The 15,478-nt window shown below is 36.3% G+C and overlaps 1 protein-coding gene across 1 annotated transcript in view; it reads right to left on the bottom strand.

Annotated features, from left to right (window-relative positions):
* Positions 1 to 1,176: 1,176 nt before the first annotated feature.
* tgm1l1 (transglutaminase 1 like 1) overlaps positions 1,177 to 15,478 on the bottom strand; it is a 30,229-nt gene continuing 15,927 nt past the window's right edge. The window contains exons 5-14 of the mRNA XM_039676964.2: positions 14,760 to 14,878; positions 13,610 to 13,717; positions 11,558 to 11,735; positions 9,360 to 9,498; positions 8,710 to 8,902; positions 6,528 to 6,681; positions 3,945 to 4,229; positions 2,634 to 2,794; positions 2,359 to 2,495; positions 1,177 to 1,456 (exon numbers count right to left, since the gene is read on the bottom strand). Of these exons, the coding sequence (XP_039532898.2) occupies positions 1,309 to 1,456; positions 2,359 to 2,495; positions 2,634 to 2,794; positions 3,945 to 4,229; positions 6,528 to 6,681; positions 8,710 to 8,902; positions 9,360 to 9,498; positions 11,558 to 11,735; positions 13,610 to 13,717; positions 14,760 to 14,878 (1,622 nt within the window). The 3' untranslated portion in view covers positions 1,177 to 1,308. The remainder of the gene's footprint in view (positions 1,457 to 2,358; positions 2,496 to 2,633; positions 2,795 to 3,944; positions 4,230 to 6,527; positions 6,682 to 8,709; positions 8,903 to 9,359; positions 9,499 to 11,557; positions 11,736 to 13,609; positions 13,718 to 14,759; positions 14,879 to 15,478) is intronic.

Below are 15,478 nucleotides of genomic sequence, written 5' to 3' on the forward strand. Positions count from 1 at the left end.
GCAGTATTACCATAAGTGAAGATCCAACAGCATTTTGCATACGATTATTTATGCAAAATAAATAATATTTTTTTGATATAAAATTATAACTCAGTTATTAACTCAAAATTGACTCAGGCACATTAAATGAATTCATATTAGCCATTATTGTGAACAATATCCAATAGAGGGCAGCAGAAAGGCAAAAAATAATTTGTTTGGCTACAAATATGTAGCCTATATATATTTTGATTGAGATTCATAAGTAAAATTATAATACTCATATATGGTAATACCACAGGCCTTAGTTTTTTCAGTGGTGAACAAACATTTGATCACCTAAACTGAACCAACAAACAGTTAATATACAGTGAAGCAAAGAAAAAATAAATAATGTGTAAAATGAAATAAACAATATAAAATCAGGCACATACAGTAGGTATTACATAAAATAGTGTGTTTAAAAAGAGCGTTATTTCTTTAAAATGTTAACCTTTAAGAAATAATCGTGTGGCTCAGTGTAAAGCACTTAAGAATGGTTAATGCAGTTCATTAATAGACAGTTATGACCAGTGTTGAGGGTAACTCATTACAAGTAACTTGAGTTATGTAATCAGATTACTTTTTTCAAGTAACCAGTAAAGTAAAGTTACTTTTTCAAATAAGTAATGAAAGTTACTTTTTCACATTTATTGACTGATGGCTCTCCTGTCCCCATGTTGAGAGAAATAAAGTGAGGAGGTGTGTGTGTGTGCGCTGTGTAAACATGATGCTTATTTTAGTTGTAGACAAAATGTAAACATGCATTTACTCACCTCACTGGCACGAAAACATTCAGTATTCCGCAAAATGAATAAAAACAGACCTTTTATAATTAACTATATTGAATTACACAAATATACTTTATGTATTTAATCTCACTTTATTAACCAATGTCTTTGCTGCTGACCTTCAAGATCTAATTCAACCACACTATGCCAAAATGACTTTAGATTAGATTTAGAAATAAGAGTGTTGAACTTCTTCTCCTGTATCCGTTTGTTCTTTAATCCAGAATGGTTTGTTTGAGCGGCGCCCTCTACTGTACAGGCGTAAATATACATTTCCTTCAACCTGAGGCTTATTCATTTCACTTTTCGTGTGTAAGGGCCTTTTACATATGCCAAAAATAGAACTTTTTTTTTGTTGTTGTCATTAAAAAACAAACAAGCAAGCCCAGCCCAGGTGAGAAAAAGTAACGCAATATTGAAAAGCATTACTTTTAAAAGTAACTCTGATGATACTGAAATAACACCATGAAGGGATACAGTCCATCACAGCAGACTGAATTCACTGGCTTTCGTGAACGTTGATGTCGGCTACGCCGTGCACTTGCGAGAGCTGTCTGCAGTCCAGAGACGCCAAAAGCTTCCTCTGGCCGGCGATCGTCGGGATGAAGTGCTCCGTCACAGTAACATTGGCATGCTTGCCTACATCACTGAGTAAACATGGAAGAGAGAGATAAAGTCAATGCATTCATTGGTGGGAGAAAAGCGAGGACTTCTATACGTGTGACTATTGACACACTAAAGGCCTGTTCACACCGGGACGAATTTCGCGCGCGATATTCGCCGACGTTTAACGGCTCGTGACTAAACAAAAGGTGGCAATGTGAGTGTGCACACCGACACGAAAAACGTCACGCGTAAAAGTGTCATTTTTTTAAAACGCCTCGGGTTCGTTTTTTGGTTTGGTCAAAAACTATCCGACCAATGAGATTGCCGCTTTTGCTCACGTCAGAAGTTACAGTAAAACGCAACTTGGGGGCGCTTAAACACAAAACGGTCTTGCCGAGCACACATGCGTAACGGAGAAGAAGATCTACGCCAAGTAGCGTCTTCACTGCCGTGAAAAAATGAGAAGAGGAAGATGCAAGGCAAGATGAATGTAAAGCTGCTCGTCTCGCTGGGGTCGGAACATAAAGAACTATATGACAAACGCGACTGCGACTTCAAATTAGGACTATTTTTGTTTTACGTTAAGCGCCATCTAATGTCAGGGAATGAATTGAAATGTTCACTCGGCTCAGCGTCAGCGAAAATCGATTGGGTGTGAACACAAAAACCGTGTTGAAAAACGCTGGCAAATAACGCGCGCCGATATACGTCCCTTAAGACACAAGAGCAATAAACTGAATCAGTCAAAAAGATATAGGCCTAGACTCACAGACAGGGCTTAGATTAACCCAGGTTTAGGCCTTAGTTCAATTATGATCTATGGGATTTACTTCTTGTTGGGTTGCTATGACAACATTAGAATCCTTTAGAATTGTTTCCAAAGGGTAAAATTCCGATGGAATCCTGCACATGTTCCATTCTAAAATAATTTTGAGGCTCTTACCCCACTCTGATGGGATGGAGGTCTCTCAGCCCCAGTCCTTCCACTCGGACCACCACGTTGCGCAGAGTAACAGGCAGAGGATTTGTGAACGTGATCTTCGCCGACGTCTCCTTGCCCACATACGCCTCTCCTATAGGCTATACAACGAGAAGCAAAGCATATTTACTGACCCACTCATTTGTTTTAGTATGAGACAAATTTGAATATGCAATAAAATATTCTGCAGGCATACTGTTGTGGTCAAATTTGTGGTTCAAAGGTTCTGGGTGTCTCACCTCAATGTGGATATCAGGTGTTCGGAGCCTAAAGCTGGTCTGATTGGCCAACACCTGTTGGGTCTCACTGACCCGTCCAGACAAGGTCAGCATGAGCGCGGCCTGGTCCACCAGTTGATTCTGATACTGCGTGTAAGGCAGGACCCACTCAATGATCTTTTCTATAGGACAAAAATAAGAGGAATCAGCAATGATCGTCAGCTTTACACTCTCTTGAGTAAATCAATCAATCAATCAATCAAATATTTAATTCAATATAATGTATTATACAGTATAATGTATTGTATATGTAATATTTTAAAATACATATGAGAACATTATTTTTTCTTTGTTTATTTATCATTTGTATGAAATAAACACATGTTTTTATTCATTAATAGTCTATTAATTATTTAATTTGAAGTGCTTTTCTAAAGGATGTAAAATAGACAGAAGTGTGAATTTCCGCAATGGTTATAAACTTTACTCACGGTCTATACTGTATAGTGGCTATTTTTTAAACAATGTGGATTAAATAAATAACATAATTGTTAAAATGTTAATTAATAAAACAATTATTTTTCTTTGTTTAGTTTTCATTTATATTAAAACCTTGAATTTGATATAAATGTGGAATAATTCATTCATTAAATTTAAAATAGTTGTAAGAAATCATTTCTAGGTAATGTACAGTAGCAAGTATACATTTTTTCATCATTTACTCATCCTCAAGTTTTTCTAAACCTGTATGAATTTCTTTCTTCTGCTGAACACAAAAGAAGATACTAAGACGAATGTCGGTAACCAAACAGTTGATGACTTCATTGACTTCCATAGTATGGAGATACAAAAATACTATGGAAGTCAATGGTTTGGTTTGGTCAAACTATCTTCTTTTGTGCTCAGATGAGGGTGAATAAATGAACTAGGCCTACGCATCCCTTTACGTTGAAGTACAAAAATTGCTAAAACTGAACAATAAATAAATGAATGCTATTAGTGTTGTTCATTTTACCATATAATGAATAAAAAGTCAAAGACCATGTTAAATGTTGTGTATGTGGTTTTATGTTAAATGTGGCATGAAATGCATGGCAGAATGCATTGCCTGATGCCAGTATTTTATACATTCAGAAAATGTGTGTATTGTGCATACTATGCCACGGGAGAGGATTTATGAATGGCAGTGAAGCAACTCAACTGACGATGCTAGGTCACGGTGGTAATGACAACATGGTGAATGTATTACTTCAGCATTACATTCACACTACACACTCATATAAATAACGTATTTTTTCGCAGTCACAAAGAAATCACTTAAAACTAACTGACCTTCCAGCGGCATGAGCTCCACGGTAAGTTTTTCCTTCTTCACTGTGTCCTTCAACACGCCGGTGTAGAACATGACCGCCACCTGGCTGTGAAGGGTGGTTCTGCGGGGATGAGAGCTCGTGTTCTTCACCACGATCTTCAGCTGAGCGTCTCCTCCCATGCGTGGACCTTCTCCCTCCATCCTCACCTCCACCAGCACGTCCTCAGCAACGGGACTGGAGTAGACGTCCGGTTTACTGCCGTAGCGGCAGGCCGTCTCCACAGCGATGCGCTCCTCCTCCGAGTCTGATGAGGGAAAGAAAAGAGGTCTTAAATGAGGACTTTATATATATATAGATTATTAGGAACACCTGTTCAATTTCTCATTAATGCAATTATCTAATCAACCAATCACATGGCAGTTGCTTCAATGCATTTAGGGGTGTGGTACTGGTCAAGACAATCTCCTGAACTCCAAACTGAATGTCAGAATGGGAAAGAAAGGGGATTTAAGCAATTTTTGAGGTCGGTCTGAGTGTTTCACAATCTGCTCAGTTACTGGGATTTTCACGCACAACCATTTCTAGGGTTTACAAAGAATGGTGTGAAAAGGGAAAAACATCCAGTATGCGGCAGAGCAACTTTGACTGAAATAACCACTCGTTACAACCGAGGTATGCAGCAAAGCATTTGTGAAGCCACAACACGCACAACCTTGAGGCGGATGGGCTACAACAGCAGAAGACCCCACCGGGTACCACTCATCTCCACTACAAATAGGAAAAAGAGGCGACAATTTGCAAGAGATCACCAAAACTGGACAGTTGAAGACTGGAAAAATATTGCCTGGTCTGATGAGTCTCATTCAGATGGTAGAGTCAGAATTTGGTGTAAACAGAATGAGAACATGGATCCATCATGCCTTGTTACCACTGTGCAGGCTGGTGGTGGTGGTGTAATGGTTTTCTTGGCACCCTTTAGGCCCCTTAGTGCCAATTGGGCATGGTTTAAATGCCACGGCCTACCTGGGCATTGTTTCTGACCATGTCCATCCCGTTATGGCCACCATGTCCCCATCCTCTGATGGCTACTTCCAGCAGGATAATGCACCATGTCACAAAGCTCGAATCATTTCAAATTGGTTTCTTGAACATGACAATGAGTTGACTGTACTAAAACGGCCCCCACAGTCACCAGATCTCAACCCAATAGAGCAACTTTGGGATGTGGTGGAACGGGAGCTTCGTGCCCTGGATGTGCATCCCACAACTCCATCTCACAGCTCTTTGCTCTTACATTAAGTCTACTCCTACTTTTAAGTCTGTTTAATTGTTTCAGTTGTTTATTTTTCTCTAACTGAGACAATGATGCCATTGTTTCCTGTGGGTGGATCTCCATTAAATTTAAACAACCCGTTTGGAGATAATGACAGGTATTTTGGTGTGAAGGCAGTGGAATGTTAAGCCAGTTAAACTGGGCATTATGTGTTTTTGGCTGCATCTGTCCTGGCTTTTGCCAGTGACTCAGGCTCTGTATTGTAGGTTGCTCTGGTAAGACAGCACTGGCTAAGAATATGAATTTACATTATGGATAAACTCTGTGAAGTTGGCACCCCATAAAATGATATAATCCCCAAACTATGCCATTCGTTTATGCTACATTTGTGCCGCAAAACGAACCTTTGTGCTGGTTTTGGGGATATTAAACAATTTTTTTGGTTGTGTGACGTCGCTCTCCACCCCATGTTGTTCAAATCGCTCCAAACCAGTTCCATTTGTTTGTGCTCGGTTTGTGCCACTAAAATGAATAAACTGTATTTCCACTCAGAAATGACCAATATATTTCTGAATCTGTGATGTCACACTCCACCCCATGCCGTCCATATCGCCACTCGTTTGTGCTCAATTTGTGTCAGTTAATGCAATTAAAACGTATCTTAAATATATCTGGAAATTATGACAATCTCCACCCAATGTTGTCTAAATTGTTACAAACCAGTGTCGTTCGTTTGTGCTCAATTTGTGCGAGTTTGCGCCATTAAAATGAACAATACAATAAATAAATTAAATATGTATATATACACACATTTAGTAATATGAATACATTTTCTACTGCATGTATGTACATACAATTATAAAATCTATATTTATCATTTACGCTGAATAATGTTTTTGATTTAAAATAAATAACACATATGAAGAAATAATAGAAAGATATATTTATAGTAATACATTTATAGTATCGAATGTGTATGTATAAATGTATTTACTGTGTAATACAAATTTGGGTGCATGTAACAATTTAAAGATAAGACAAAATAGGCTTCATTTCTTTTAAGCAAAATACATTTTCCTCTGTTTTCTTTTGATTTTAAAATGTAATTTATTACATAATATGACTTTTTTTTGGATCGACATTTTGATTTAATACAATTTTCTTGGGGAAACTGAACAAGTTCCAATACAAATGCAATAATTATATATCATAATTTTAATATCGTATTATTTCATCATTATGTACTGCTGTTGTCTTTTAATGTGGGCACACGCAGGGCGAGACATTGAGATTGATTTGTCTGAAAGTGTGCATGTGTGTGTTTCTCACCTTCAGGATGTTTGTAAATGTGTGTGATGTCTACACGCTCATCAGAGCCGACAGCCTTCGTGCTGATGCAGTGACCGACGGCTTTCTTCTCACTGTGGATTTGACTGAAGCTCCCGTCGAGGTTCCTCTGCCAGTAGATCTTATCACTGTTCACCTGCACCAAAAAAACAGCACAGGTTTAGAGCGGAAAATCCTTTAAAGAGACATGCCTGTCAGGATAAATGCAGGTTTCAAACAGGATTTTATAGAGGGTATAAAGAAAATATTTATACCAACACGTCAGGGCAAGCCCGTCCTCTAGCACAGGAGTGAAATGAGAGAAGAACTTGTTTGAAAATGTTATATTTTAGTTGTAACTAAAATTATTCAAAATAATTTCTGAGTCATTTAAATACAAACAAACAAACAATAAGTTTATGTGTAACTTTAAAATTGAAAAACGGAAATAAAATGTAAGTTAAAGCTAAATAGAAATATAAAAAACAATTTAAAAATGACTAAAACTAAAATGAAAAACATAAAAATAAAAGCTCATTTAAAATATTAGTAAAATATTACACAAATAATCCTAAAATAACACTTGTGATGTTAGCCAAAAAAGTAAGCTTTTTAAGAATTAAACTGGAGGAAGTTATTGTATTTTATTAAATAAAAAAAATTGACGGTAATAATATTCCCGTAATACTATTCCTTATATTCCAGAAAATGTGGTAAAAGCAATCCATGAATGTGCATTAGGCAGTGGTGGAGGAAGTACTGAATCTCAGTACTTAAGTAAAAGTACAAATAACCAGATTAATATTTACTTTAGTAAAAGTAGAAGTAACACAATGACAACCATACTTAAGTAAAAAGTACCTGATTTTAAATGTACTTTAAGTATTAAAAGTAAAAGTACTTGCATAACAATTTATTCTCTTAATGTCTATTTTTTTCTAATGATTAATAAAACATTTAACTCGTTCCACCTAATACTCCTATAATGATGTTCAATAATTATGGAAAAAAATTGTTGTCACCATTTCTGAAACAAGCTTGCAATTAGGCAATATACACATCATGCTTATCCTTATATATGTTAATAACTATGTTTGGCAGTAAACGCGATTAATTTATGGTGTAATTCTGAACCTCTTGGCTTGCCATAATCCTAACCAAACGTATATTACACACGGTGCGTTTCCTATGCACATAAAAACAAATTTTCGCATATAAATTGCACAATAACACACTTTAGTTGATGTATCTATGGCAACCAAACGTCACTGGTGAGTCAAACGTGCAACGAATATATAAATTGCACGATAAACACACTTTAGTTGATGTATCTATGGCAACCAAACGTCACTGGTGAGTCAAACGTGCAACGAATATATAAATTGCACGATAAACACACTTTAGTTGATGTATCTATGGCAACCAAACGTCACTGGTGAGTCAAACGTGCAACGAATATATAAATTGCACGATAAACACACTTTAGTTGATGTATCTATGGCAACCAAACGTCACTGGTGAGTCAAACGTGCAACGAATATATAAATTGCACGATAAACACACTTTAGTTGATGTATCTATGGCAACCAAACGTCACTGGTGAGTCAAACGTGCAACGAATATATTAATTGCACGATAAACACACTTTAGTTGATGTATCTATGGCAACCAAACGTCACTGGTGAGTCAAACGTGCAACGAATATATAAATTGCACGATAAACACACTTTAGTTGATGTATCTATGGCAACCAAACGTCACTGGTGAGTCAAACGTGCAACGAATATATAAATTGCACGATAAACGCACTTTAGTTGATGTATCTATGGCAACCAAACGTCACTGGTGAGTCAAACGTGCAACGAACGGACGGTCAGATTACGTTTTGGCCGGGGAAAAACTGATCAGAAAATGTAATGAAAAAGTAACAGAAGTTGTAGAAATGTAGTGGAGTAGAAAGTATAATAATTGCTGCAAAATGTAACGAAGTAAAAAGTATGCACTATTTATTCTACTTAAGTAAAGTAAAGATACGTGAAAAATGTACTTAAGTAAAGTAACAAAGTATTTGTACTTCGTTACGTTCCACCACTGGCATTAGGTTAAACTAATGAGCACTTTTGTAGACAGAAAGGACGTGGATGGTTCTATGGATATAATGATAATTTCATGAGTCTGGACTCACCTCAGCGAACACAAAAGGTGTGTCGTATTTCAAATAGACCTGTCCGGAGCGCACAGCGGCCAGTGACGCCGGCCCGCAGCGGAACGTCCCATGACTGGTTTCCTGCGGTGTGGAGTCCACGGCCTGCCAGCCACCCATTCCAGGAGGCAGATCCGGACGGGCCATCCAGCAATCATTCCAGACGTGGAAGTTCCTGTAGGAACAGGAGAAACAGAGGAAATTAGGGATACAGAAAGAGAAATAAGAGTTATATATATATATATGAAGAGTTCAGATGCAAAAGCCTCTAAATGCCATTTGAAATTTTCTTCTTTAATGATGATTTTTATCAAACTTGTATATTTAACTTCAGTAATTTCACTTAAATAACAATTAATGGGTAATTATCATTGCCATTTAAGTGAAATCACTGAACTTAAATATACAAGCTTGATAAAAATTATCATTAAAGAAGAAAATTTCAAATGGCACTTAGAGGCTTTTGCATCTGAACTCTTCATATACTGTATATACATATGTCAATATAAAATGATCAAATCCAATATCACTGCTGCATTTTTGTTAACTGCAGTGTACTAACCGGATTTTATCATTTTATACTGACCCACACACTAATATTAATTCTTCCATGAAAAAACACAAATGCTCACCATACAGAGTCAGAGTTAAGGTGATGGATCGGTTCCATATTCTCATCGAAATACACATCTGTTGTCAAGGAGACGTCCGTATCGTGGGCAGACTGGAAATTCGTTACGGAACGAGTAGGAATACCTAGACATCTCAATACTGGGACAGATATATAGAGAGAGAGAGTTATTTATCTGATGTACACTATTGTCCAAACGATACTATTATACTAGGATGCATTAAACTGTTCAAAAGTTACATTTTCTATTTCAAATTTCTTGTACACTTTCTATTCATCGAAGAATCCTGAAACAAATTCATCATGGTTTCTACAAAAATATGAAGCAGCACAACTGTTTTCAACATTGATAATAATCAGAAATGTTTCTGGAGCATCAAATCAGCATATTCGAGTAATTTCTGAAGGATCATGTGACACTGATGCTGAAAATACAGCTTTAAAACATTTTATTTAAAGTTTTAATAATATTTTACTGCTATCTTTGATGATCATGATGAGTATAAGACACTTCTTTAAAAAATTAAATAAATAAAAGAATGGTAGAGTGAATTATGTCAAACTAGGAAGAGGAAAGATTGAGAGAAACCTGAGGCAACTGACTGAAGACGAGTAGTAATGTGTGTGCGCAGAGTCAAACACTTTAATGTGTGTGTGTGGAATGAACGAGGGTGTTTGAAGCTGTTAAACGGGGTCAGCTATGAATGTCACAGCACTAGATAGTGTGTGGCTGGAGACTCCGGATCCCAATGGTTATTTCAATTTATAAACAAAAGCATTTTTTTTGTCCTATGACATCATGTACCCTCCTGAAATCCACTTATATTACAATGTGACCCAGTACTTTTGTGCAAAACATCATAAGATAATTGCTGGTAACAATAAATGACCCTGTTTTAGAACATTTTCAGGACTTTTATTTCATTCAGTTGATTCTGAATTGTGCAGTTACTATTGCAACCAAAAGAAAAGCATGATTGAATTTGACTTTGTATTTGTTTGTATCATTCACCTACCTGACAGATATCACTGAAATATCTGAAGTGTCTTGACAAATCAGTTTTTGTACACAATAACATCAAAAACATGCAATAGAAAAGACTATAATGTTTCGTTTTGTGTTGACTACGAATAACACATTTAATTTTACTTATGCATTATTATTATTTTTTAAGTAATTTTCACTGAATATAACATTTGTTTAATTACAGTAAATCTGATTTTCTGTACTGTCACTAGAATCTATAAACAGAAAAAAGACAAAGAGTAAAAAACACGGCTTGCACTTTCTTTTAGCTAATCACAAATGTTCAGGTTACAGTTTCATGTTAGGTCAAATATGTACGGATGTTATATTCTCAGTTTATCTGCCATTGGCACGTGTGGTAAAAAGTTACGTTTGGACTTAATGCGTCTAATATGGTAACATTTTTAATTAGAGGACAGCAATTTAACTTGATCTCTGATCAAATATTTAGTTATTTATACAGGTTAATACATTAATGTATACGTTATTATTTCATTTAGTCATTTGTATTAAATAGTTTCACTTTTTAGGGGTCATTCACACTGAACGTTTTTGCGGTTAAAAATGTGAGACGCAGGGCAGTGAAATGAAAAAAACAACAAACATTTTATTTTAAAAGTTGAACTTTTTTAAGCTTGAACGCTTAAGAATGTAAAAGACAAAAGTCGCGAACGCATGTCCGTCTAGCGCATGTTGTTTACATAGAAAAAAACATGACAAATTATCATAGTGTAATGGAAAACTGCGATCTGTGTGACTGTGAACGGACCCTTACAAAGCTAATCACAAACGTTGATATCGGATTGGCCGACGGGTTTTGGTTGAGAGCGTTAGATACATATGAAGAGTTCAGATGCAAAAGCCTCTAAATGCCATTTGAAATTTTCTTCTTTAATGCTGATTTTTATCAAGCTTGTATATTTAAGTTCAGTAATTTCACTTAAATAACAATTAATAGGTAATTATCATTGCCATTTAAGTGAAATCACTGAACTTAAATATACAAGCTTGATAAAAATCATCATTCTAGAAGAAAATTTCAAATGGCACTTCTGAACTCTTCATATGCTTACATGTGATTTTTCACAGTCAAAGTTTTTTATGTTAAAAAGCTGGAATCCTGAATCACTAACCGCAATGATATTGCTGTTATCTCACACACACACACACACCTGTGGTCGTGATTCCAGAAAACACCCAGCACTGCCCGTATTTGACGGGCGTTCCTCCTTCTTTGTGGTATTGCCTGAGGATTTCCACACTGCTGCTCCAGGCCGTGGGAGACGTTCCACCCGCGTAATTCCCGGACCAGTTTCCCTCCAGAACGCCAAGGTCATCCGGAGCATTGATCTAGAAAAGGTTCATTCAAGGGTCTCTGAGGTCAAGCGGGTAAAGGGTCTTTGTAAAGAAGACTCTTTCATTGAGAGAGTTTCTACCATAAAGGCTTGGGATAAAGCTACTAAACCACTTACAAACCACCAGCAAACTGATGTGACATCATTTCTAACTAAATCAGGCCTAAACAAAGTTCGTTTCGGTAGTTTGGAACAGTTTGCTGAAGCTAAATTCCTGGAAAACACCTTTGAACCGCCACTGGTCCATTTAGATTAAACAATAGGTGGGTGTGGCTCTGAGACTCCGCCTTCTTTGATGCAGGACCTATGCTGTGTTCAAGTCCTCCTGGGGAGTTCGTACGTACGAGGTGGGAAGTCGTGTTTACGACGTGAGCTGCGTTCAAGTCAGTTTCGTCAGAGCAAAATGGCGATGTACCTTCTTTTAATGAATTACACGAAAATACAGCAAGGTTTGTTAACTCTGCTAATAAAAAAAATGAAGAACAAAGAATGCGCATCAGGTGTGTTTTTCTTTTTATGTTTTTTATATTAGCTTATGAAGCCAATGTAAACTCTATCATTAGATATAAATTTTATATTACAATGATATCATATTTTGTGCAGAGAGCTTGCTTTATAAATGAAAAAGCCTTAAAATGTCGATGAGTAAACATTGAAATTCAATTAAAATTTACCGTCAACAGACGCTGAATGAACGTTTCTCACTGACACGCCCCCAACTCGTCCAGATCGGGGCTTAAAGAAAATCCCGAGCTCCCCACTGGTATTTACGACATTATGGTGGCGTTCAAGTGCGTTCAACTCGTAATTACGATCTATACGAGATGACTTGAACGCAGCACTACTCTGGATCATTTCTTCTGTTCAGTCCGTTCATAGACATATACACTAGACGGGTTCTAATCGTAGGGGGTTCTAATCATGCGTCAAAACCGCCGCCATCTTGGAACAGTGGTGTTGTCACAGGAAGTAGCTATCTCTGCTTTTACTTTGAATTAATTGATGGTGGCGGACTTTTGTGCTGTGTATGATGTTCACACAAATGAAATCTGAACTAGGAAGAATGTTTTAAAAAAAAAATTTTTTTTTTTTTTACATTTTTTTCTGGAATTTATACACTGGGGCAGCAGAGTATAAGTATATGTCTGTCCGTTGGACTGAACCAAAAAAAACAAGAAAATCGCATTCATGATGATTTATGGTGATTTTATTTCCGTTAGACCTTTGTCTACATTGATGCTGATGCGTTAAAGTGGAGGGGCTCCCCTGTTCCAAGATGGCGGCTCTATCGACGCATTCGTTCCAATGAACTGCCGCAGCCAAGGCGACATCTAGTGTATATATCTAAGCAGTCCGTTGAGGTCTGAGTTAAAACACGAACACAAATTAAAGTTGTAATTCTTATAGGTTTTTTATTTTTAATACTAGAACACGTCGGCAGCGTCACTGCGGACAGAACCGGAAGACAATACAATGTACAATGTTATTTTTGGACCAAAATGTATTTTCGATGCTTCAAAACATTGTAACTAACCCACTGATGTCACATGGACTACTTTGATGATGTCTTTATTTCCTTGCTGGACAAGGACAGTATACCGTACACACATTTTCAATGGAGGGACCGAAAACTCTCGGACTAAATCTAAAATATCTTAAACTGTGTGTCCCGAAGATGAACGGAGGTCTTACGGGCTTGGGACGACATGAGGGTGAGTCATTAATTTTTTGGGTGAACTAACCCTTTAAGTATTGTTAATGTTTGTTTGTATATGTATTATATGCCTAAATATGCATGATGTATGTTACTTTGCACATAATAAAAAAAGTTGATAATAAAAAGAATAATAGGGGCGAGGAGGGACTCACCATGGCAGAAATGACCCGGACCACACTGATAGGATTTCCTCGACCTGAGGGAGGAACCTCGCTGTTGTCCAACACAAACAGACAGGCCTCCAGAATCCCTTCATCAAACTGTGAGAGAGAGACAATCCCAATTTAGTGTAAAATCTCAATGGTGCTTTCAACTGAGTCTAAACATAGTCCAACATGAACACTCACTAAAATGAGCTTTGTTGTGTAAACAATTTCTTGTTGCAAAGTCGACACACATTTCCTGCTAATTTCACAGTTAATGTTTCCCCATTGTTTTTTCAATGCAATCTATAATTGTGGTATAATTGATGTCAGATTTACCATAAATGTCACATAAAATTAAACAAACTGTGGTGCTTTGTGTTGTTAAGATGGTGTTTTCCTGTCTAAGTGGGCGATTTTTGCAAGAATAGGTTGAAAATGCTTATTTTTTGTGATACAACAGCAACAACAAAACAAACTAGTATCAGTGTTGCTATTATATTCACTAAAAGTGCTTTTGATCATTGAAAGTTGAAATTAAAGGAAATACATTGTATTAGATGAAAACCTAAATTTAAAAAAAACGTATGTAAAATTAAAATTGTCGCCTTGAAGTTGAAGATGAACTAAAACTGAAATAAAAATAAATTAAATAGAAATATATATATAAAAAAAACTAATAAAATTGACAAAAGCACATAACAAAATGACTAAATCTTGAACTAAAATAAAAAAAAATAACAGCTAATTCAAGCAAAATCCTAAATACTACAATTTATAACAATGACTGTTATAAATCCTGTGGAAAGGGAAAATTAAAAAAACATTTCACCCTGACAAATATATATATATATATATATATATATATATATATATATATATATATATATATATATTTTTTTTTTTTAATTATTATTATTATTATTTTTTTTTTTTCTATTTTTTCTAAAGTAATGTAAAACACAGTTTCACGGCAGGTAATTTTTCTTAATGGCCAGTAAATTCTAAGTTCACCTGCCATTGGCATTTGTGGTCAAGTTTTTATTTGAGACTCCATGTGTCAATTATGATTTTCTTTGTGCTTTGTTGATTGTATAATAAGTTTTCACAAGAAATGTTCATTAAGATGTTAGAAAGTGCTCTGTCCTGGTCTCCACACCTGGCCGAAGTTCCACGTGCGAGCTCCGATCTGCTTCTCAGTGCCGTAGTAGATTCTCCCAGTGTCATTTAAGACGTACTCCTTCAGCTCGTTCTCACTCTCCATGTACACCGTGTCCTCTGAGAAGAAAGACAGAGAGAGTCATAAGGCAGGATGAAAACACAGGTCCAGGATTTGATACGGTGGACTGGTTAATTTTAAAGGAAAGCAGTGACATCATCAACGTCTGGAATCTGTTGGAATGTTCCCTGTTTCTGCACCAGGGCGTGAACACAAGCGAGGTGCAATCGGACGGGAAAAGGGAGTGAATGGAGGCACTATAAAGTAACGGAAATGATAGTAGAGATCTTTGTAGAGGAAAGATTACGAAATGAATGGAAAATAATCACTCAGGCATGCTGGAGAAAGGACCAGTGTAATGGAAAGAGGCCAGTGAGACAGAAGAGGATCAGAAGGACAGAAAAAAAAATCTTCTTTTTTTTAAAGATGTAAATTATAGTAGTTTTCACAATTACCTGAACATAGGGCATGATTTCCAAACTTCTAAAACAGAGGTCTAAAACTAAGGTTTTCATTCATTAAAAAAAAGGTTAAAGAATATATGAAAAACCTTAACTTGAAAGCCTTGACAACTAAATAAAATAAGTTTAAAGTACTAGAATTACTAAAACTTAAATAGACGAATTAAATTAAATTAAAAATTAAACCTAAATTGAAAT

The sequence above is a fragment of the Pimephales promelas genome, chromosome 5 (genome assembly GCF_988280905.1).
Source record: "Pimephales promelas chromosome 5, fPimPro1.hap1.1, whole genome shotgun sequence".
Lineage (NCBI taxonomy): Eukaryota > Metazoa > Chordata > Actinopteri > Cypriniformes > Leuciscidae > Pimephales > Pimephales promelas.